Genomic DNA, 7,696 nt, shown 5'->3' with positions numbered 1-7,696 from the left:
CTATCACTGCCTCTGTTCCCACCTCTCCTCCACATCTCCCCCTTCCTGAATGCCATGCTTACCACTGCGCTGCCTCTCCCCTCCAGCCCATCCCCATCCCTAGCCCAGCCCCCTCCACCATCGCTCTAAGTTAGCTATCACTGCCTCTGTTCCCACCTCTCCTCCACATCTCCCCCTTCCTGAATGCCATCCTTGCCACTGCGCTGCCTCTCCCCTCCAGCCCATCCCCATCCCTAGCCCAGCCCCCTCCACCATCGCTCTAACTTATCTATCACTGCCTGTTCCCACCTCTCCTCCACCTCTCCCCTTTCCTGAATGCCATGTTTGCCACTGCTCTGCCTCTCCGCTTCAGGCCATCCTTCTCGTCCTCCATTGTCTGCCAGCCCACTCCACTCTCTGCTTGCTCCCCATCCCATCCATGGATGCCCCTCCCCTCTTTCTTTAGCCACCTTCACCCCTTCTCACTTTCACACCATCACTGCCCCTCCAGCCCTTCCCACCTCGCCACAGGGGCTTGCTCTGCCCCGGGACCCTTCCCCTTTGAAGCAACCCCAACCCCCACCCCCACCCCCACGTTGGCACCCTACATCTAATCCGCCCTCTCCCCCCCATGCACACCTGAACTCCAATCTCCTGTTACCCATCCCCCTCACCTGGCTCACCAGTGCAGCCCCTCTCCCGCACACCACCACCCCTGCCCTTCCTGGGTGCCTGCCTGACTCCAGCCCCACCCTCCCTCTCTCCTCCACCCCACCCACCCCCCCCCCACCCCGTCCGCCTCGCGCCTGCTCTTCTCCTGTCGCCCACCCTCCTTTGAAAAGCCCACAGGACGGCGGCGCCTGTGAATGGACCGTGCCTGTGTGCGGAGGGAGTGGGGATTCCCATGCCATAAAGTGCAGCGCGAGAGGGGAGCAGCGTTTGCAGAGGCGAGTCTTTGCCCTGAGAGGCTGGGTGGATGCTGTGTCTCCTGGGAGGGACACGGAAGAGAGCATGGGGGCCAGACTGCTCTCCGGCCTCTGCCTGCTGCTCTGGGTGTCCCTGGTGAGCCCGGACAGGCTGGGCTCGGAGAACCCTGACTGCGGTGACAGGAGGGAGGACCCAGCCTGCCCGGAGAGCTTGGTGGCCGTGCCCCCCGAGTCCAGCTGTGACGGGGCCATGGGCTGCAGACTGCACTTCTTGGGCCCGGAGGAGCAGGCGCCCCCCGAGGAGGTGAGGGACACCCACCAGGAGCCTCAACAGGAGTTCAAACAGACCCTGAAGCAGGCGGGGGGCGACGGGGCCAAGCAGCAGGGCACCCGCTCCAAGAACGTGATGGACAGGCTGACCCTGGCCGAGGCCAGCGTGATGGCCGTGGCTGGCAAGCTGCAGAGGGCGCAGGAGGAGAGTCGGCTGAACTTCAGCAGCATGGAGGAGCGCCTCAACTCGCTGGTGGTGCTGCTGCTCGGGATCCTGTCCGGCTGCGAGCTGCCGTGCAACGAGTCTGTGCTCAAGCTGTCCCTTCTCGGTGAGTGACGCCCCAGCCATGCTAATCGGCGGTCTCTTCTCCGTGAGTCACGCCTCACCCATGGTACCATTTCTAACTTTCGAACAGCTGTCCTTTCCAGGTGAGTGACACCCCAACCAAGGTACCATTGCTAACAGCAATCTGCTGTCCTTTCCAGATGAGTGACACCCCAACCATGGTACCATTGCTAACACCAATCTGCTGTCCTTTACAAGTGAGTGACACCCCAACCATAGTACCATTGGTAACACCAATCTGCTGTCCTTTCCAGGGGAGGGACACCCCAGCCATAGTAGCATTGGTAACACCAATCTGCTGTCCTTTACAAGTGAGTGACACCCCAACCATAGTACCATTGGTAACACCAATCTGATGTCCTTTCCAGGGGAGTGACACCCCAACCATAGTAACATTGGTAACACCAATCTGCTGTCTTTTCCAGGGAAGTGACACCCCGACCATAGTCCCATTGCTGACACCAATCTGCTGTCCTTTCCAGGTGAGTGACACCCCAACCATAGTACAATTGCTAACACCAATCTGCTGTCCTTTCCAGGTGAGTGACACCCCAAACATAGTACCATTGCTATCACCAATCTGCTGTCCTTTACAAGTGAGTGACACCCCAACCATAGTACCATTGGTAACACCAATCTGCTGTCCTTTCCAGGGGAGTGACACCCCAACCATAGTAACATTGGTAACACCAATCTGCTGTCCTTTACAAGTGAGTGACACCCCAACCATAGTACCATTGCTAACACCAATCTGCTGTCCTTTCCAGGGGAGTGACACCCCAACCATAGTAACATTGGTAACACCAATCTGCTGTCTTTTCCCGGGGAGTGACACCCCAACCATAGTACCATTGCTGACACCAATCTGCTGTCCTTTCCAGGTGAGTGACACCCCAACCATGGTACCATTGCTAACACCAATCTGCTGTCCTTTACAAGTGAGTGACACCCCAACCATAGTACCATTGGTAACACCAATCTGCTGTCCTTTCCAGGGGAGTGACACCCCAACCATAGTAACATTGGTAACACCAATCTGCTATCGTTTCCAGGGGAGTGACACCCCGACCATAGTACCATTGCTGACACCAATCTGCTGTCCTTTCCAGGTGAGTAACGCTACACCCATGGTACCATTGCTATCACCAATCTGCTGACCTTTACAAGTGAGTGACACCCCAACCATAGTACCATTGGTAACACCAATCTGCTGTCTTTTCCAGGGGAGTGACACCCCAAACCATAGTAACATTGGTAAAACCAATCTGCTGTCTTTTCCAGGGGAGTGACACCCCGACCATAATACCATTGCTGACACCACTCTGCTGTCCTTTCCAGGCGAGTGACATCCCAACCATAGTACCATTGCTTACACCAATCTGCTGTCCTTTCCAGGGGAGTGCCACCCCAACCATATTATCGTTTCTAACCTCAAGGTTCTGCCCCTTCTAAGTGTTACTGTGAGGAATTCCACCAACCGCATGGTGGGTGTGCGCTCACCTGGGCCTTCTTGAAATTTTATATGAAATTGAATGATGGTAGATCAACCTCTAGAAAATGTGTGGGGCCAATCTGCACACATTTCGCTATGCTCACCGCATGACATACACATAGACCTCCTGTGTACTCTAGGTGGACACAGCCTACAGGCGCAGTCCACCCTGTCACACTTAGTTGGAATGTGACACCCAGGAGTACATCAAGGCACCTCGAAAGGTGGAGGGCAAAACTTTCCTCCTGTCATGGCCATCTTAATTAAATAACAAAGGCTCCATGGATCTGCCCTGTCCGTTGTCAGTTCTGCTGGGGCAGCCTCGCATACTAAACAGAGTTAATGTAAGCAGGCCCACTAGAGGCCTTGTTGCAGGGCTAACAAAAGACAGGAAACCCCAACGCCTTTGATATGTATCTGTGTCAACCTGAAGCCAGCCCCCACCTCTCAGTATCAAGGGCAGTGACCTGTCATGTCTTGTACATGTGTTCCAGTAGGCAACCCTTCACAGGGGCACCCCATTAAGAGGGTATGAGTATGTGATTTGACGGAGACAGAAAGTGTGTTCTCCCATAGATTCAAGGGAGACCTGCCACTTTAATCAGGAATCACAGAGAGCTCAATTAACCAGATAGACCCTTTGATCCACAACAGACAGGAAGATGGGTGGGACGTAGTAGTACATGTTTTCATCCCTTTACCTTTCCTGTTGCAAAGCACTCTGGTTATGACCTCACTCATACAGGAGATTGTTTGTGGGGACCGAGGATTAGTTCATTCCTGGGTAGGCTTAGCCTGCACCAATCACTGGGGCCCATTTGGCTTTAAAAGAGGATCGAGCCCCTCTTTTGGCAGATCATCTGAAGACTTTGCAAGGAGGAACAAGACAAACTCATTTGAACCCTGGCTGAAGGTACAGTCAGCCTTACAACTTCTGCCAGTGAAGGAAGACCAGGATTTCCAAGAGGGAAGCAAGATCCCTCCCTTCAACAGCTGCCAGGGAACAGAGGGAGATACTGAATCCAGAGGACCCTCCAAGCAGCTCCAGAACCGGTACCCAGCCAGCACACAGAATGCCCAAGCTCACTAGGTGGGAAGTGCCAGAGAGTCTCTGATCCAAACACAGGACTAGGCCCCTGCCTGCAACACTGTCCTCAGCTTTGGGCCGTCCGCTTTAAAGGACAACACAAGCCCAGTGAAGAAGCTAGGAGGAGTGCATCGACAAGCATCAACCAGCATCCACCTTAAAGGACATTTTTGAGCCCGTCGTTTCCCCTCGAGCAGCAACTGACTGCATCACTGACTGTTGTCACGCTGCAGTTGCTAACGTTGTCCAAGATGCCTCAACCAGTGCTTCAGATCCGCCAACCAGCACTGAGACAAACGATTCCTGACCCAGAGCCGCTGTATCGGCCAGCCTGCTGCTGTCCGCTCAGCCTCGCTCGCCAAACTGCCTGCCGCCTGATATCCGGAGCTGTCTTCCCATCTGGAACTGTCACAGAAGCTGCAAAGCGCCCTGAAACCGACTCGACCCTGTTGAGCACCAAGAACTTCGACAAGCACAAGGTACATCCGAAGGCCCCTAGTGACATTTTATGACTCATTGCTCCCTTTGTGCTGAAACCAAGTATCCTTGAACTATTGAGACTAATTACTTTACCGACTACCCTCCTGTCAGTATCCAGAGTGCATCCCCTTTCCTTCCTTCCTCTGCATTCCTTTACAGGGTGGGTTGTATTTTGTAGTGTGCTAGAACTGTAAGTTGAATAATAATGAAGTAGATATTTGTATACACCCTTGACTGGACTGTCCCTTTTATCATTGGATAATAATTGTATTTTTGCTGTGTTGCATCTAACCAACGATCCACGACCTTGCAGAGATAAGCCTGCTGTTCCGTCCACGTTACCAAAATTGGCCAAGGAGGTTTATAAGTTGCTTGTGTTTCCAATCTGTTTGGATCCCTTCTGGTGTACTAAAGGTGTGGGGCTGATTGATGATTTAGAAACCGATATTCATGCCTGGACCACTGGTGCCCCAAAAGTTGATTCGTCACAGGTACCATTTCTAACCTCAAGCTGCTCCCCCTTCTAGATGAGTGATGCCCCCTCCATGGTACAATTTCTAACCTCAAGCTTCTGCCCCTTCTAGGTGAGTGACGTCCCACCCATGCGAGTCACATCTGCAGCAATGGTACATTTTCAGTAAAATGAGAACTGCCCTAAAAAGAGCTTGTGCTAAAGATGTCCCTTCTCGATGGGTGACCCTTTCCTCCTCAAGTATGGTAGCATTCTCGTCTGACCTCAAACTGCCCTGCACATGGTTTGTGCTCAATCTGCCCATATAGGTGGACCCAAGCAGGGTACCACTTCTATAACCAGGCTGTAAAGTGTCCTGCAAAGAAACCATTATTCCGTACTCAAGCTGTGGCCTCCAGGTGAGTGACGCTCCAACCATAGAACCTTGCCTGTCCGACTGCCAATTGTCCTATGGCGATTCATTGATCAAGCTGTCCCTTCCGGATGAGTGACACTCCAACCATAAAACCATTCCTGTCCGACTGCGAATTGTCCTATGGCTATTCAGTGATCAAGCTGTGCCTTCCAGGTGAGTGACGGTCCAATTATAGAACCATTCCTGACCCACTGCGAATTGTCCTATGGCGATTCATTGATCAAGCTATCCTTTCCGGATGAGTGATGTACCGAACATTATACCAATCCTGTCTGGCTCCTCTGTGTCCGTACCCTTGGTGTGTGTCACACCAACAATGGAACGAACCATTTCTATCACCAGCCTGCAAACACATCCACGCTCAAGCTGTCCTTTCTAGGTGGGTGACCATACAACCATGCTGTCATTTCTAACACCACGCTTAAAAAAACTGCCCTGAAAACAGCCTGTGCTCAAGCTGTCCTTACTAGGTGACACCCAAACCATGGTACCATTCTAATAGTACGCCATGCTCAAGCCGTCCTTTCTAGGTGAGTGACACCCAAACCATGGTACCCTTCTTATATGCTTCATCCTCGAGTAGTCCCTTCTAGTTGAGTGACACCCACACCATGGTACCCTTTTTATGTGGCTCCATGCTCGAGCTGCATCTTCTAGGTGAGTGACACCCACACCATGGTACCCTTCTTATGTGGCTCCATTCTCGAGCTGTATCTTCTAGGTGAGTGACACCCACACCATGGTACCCTTCTTATATGCTTCATGCTCGAGCTGTATCTTCTAGGTGAGTGACACCCACACCATGGTACCGTTCTTATAGGGCTCCATGCACAAGCTGTCCCTTCTAGGTGAGTGACACCCACACCAAGGTTCCCTTCTTACAGGACACAAGAATTCTGTTGGATTAAGTACACTGTCAACCAAAGCACTTCATTTTCTCGTGCTTTGGTTGACAATATATTTAAAAAACGTAATTTCTCGGCACAGAATGGCCGGCGCCCAAAGCGCTGCACAGAAACGTCCGTCTTCACAACCATGATGGCGTTCCCATCTGGCTGCAAACTGCACTGGAACAAGTCTATATTGAACCGCCCCCTTTTTGGCAAGTGGCCACCCCAACCACGGATTGTGTTGGGTAACGGAGGCCGAATGCAGGAGGAGACTGAAATAGCCAGTCAAATAGCACAGTGAGCTAAGCGCTCGCCCCTGTTATCCATGTGTATCTATATGGAAGCGCTCCCGACTTGGCGAGTGGCCACTCCAACCACATATGGTGTTGGGTAATGGAAGCCGAATGCAAGAGGAGACTGATGCAGCTGGTCAGATAGCACAGTGAGCTAATCGCTTGCCCCTGATATCCCTCTGTAGTCTGCTTTGGCAGGATCGAATCGTGGCAGGGTAAACTCAGCCTTTCATCCTTCTGAGGTCTATACATTGAGCACCACTCGATGGGATAATAATATCTTCTGTTATTTCATTGAGTGGAGACCTATGGGAGTGTAGCGCTAATACATTATTTTAGTCAAAAGTAGCACATTATTTCCCTATTGGTTCTTACAGAACGCACAATGCCCCCTGCCCCCTGCCCAATAGCACACGCCATAGGGGCAGTGATGGGCTTTTTTTTTGTGGTTGTCTTGTTTCCTCCTAAAGGTCACAGCTTTGACACCTGAAAGGAGGTACTCAGCCTTTTATCCTTCTGAGTTCTACTAGTATAAAGTATCATTAAACTAGTCTATAATATCACCGGTTATTTCAAGCACCCAACATGACAAGCATGCACTGTTAAGCGCTGTGTAAAAACAGGAATTATTAATGGAAGAGGGGGCTTTTGAAGATCGTTGTTTGAGGTGCTCCGTGAGGTTACAGGGGTAACATCAGGGGGGAAGCATTTCGCAGTGATGGGGTGTGAGGAAAGGCGAGGAGGTTCAGGGAGCTTCGTGGTGGTCAGACAGCGGTGCACTTGGATAAGCAGGGAGATGTTATTATAATGGAGATGGGCAGAAGGCTGAAGGAAATGCCTTGTTCAAGTAGTGAGGTGAGAGGCCAGGGACAGTGAAAACACCACAGCAAGGAACCTGCAGACAGACCTGTGGTGCACAGTGATACAGGCTGCTGTAACTGTCTATTACATGGAGCAGTGAAGCGCTGCATCACCAGGACGGCCTCTTGGCACTACTCGTGAGGCTTGAGGTCCACTGTACATGCCCTGTTCCTATCTCATTTGGG

At 51.9% G+C, this 7,696-nt stretch overlaps 1 protein-coding gene across 1 annotated transcript in view; it reads left to right on the top strand.

Moving 5' to 3' along the window:
- The first annotated feature begins 232 nt into the window (after nt 1-232).
- The window catches only part of LOC138566264 (uncharacterized), a 171,688-nt gene continuing 164,224 nt past the window's right edge, over nt 233-7,696 (top strand). Inside the window, exon 1 of the mRNA XM_069643351.1 lies at nt 233-1,504. Within this exon, the coding sequence (XP_069499452.1) occupies nt 316-1,504 (1,189 nt within the window). The 5' untranslated portion in view covers nt 233-315. The remainder of the gene's footprint in view (nt 1,505-7,696) is intronic.

This window comes from Ambystoma mexicanum, chromosome 2p (genome assembly GCF_040938575.1).
Source record: "Ambystoma mexicanum isolate Mex_15411 chromosome 2p, UKY_AmexF1_1, whole genome shotgun sequence".
Lineage (NCBI taxonomy): Eukaryota > Metazoa > Chordata > Amphibia > Caudata > Ambystomatidae > Ambystoma > Ambystoma mexicanum.
This window is presented reverse-complemented; position numbering and strand designations above follow the sequence as displayed.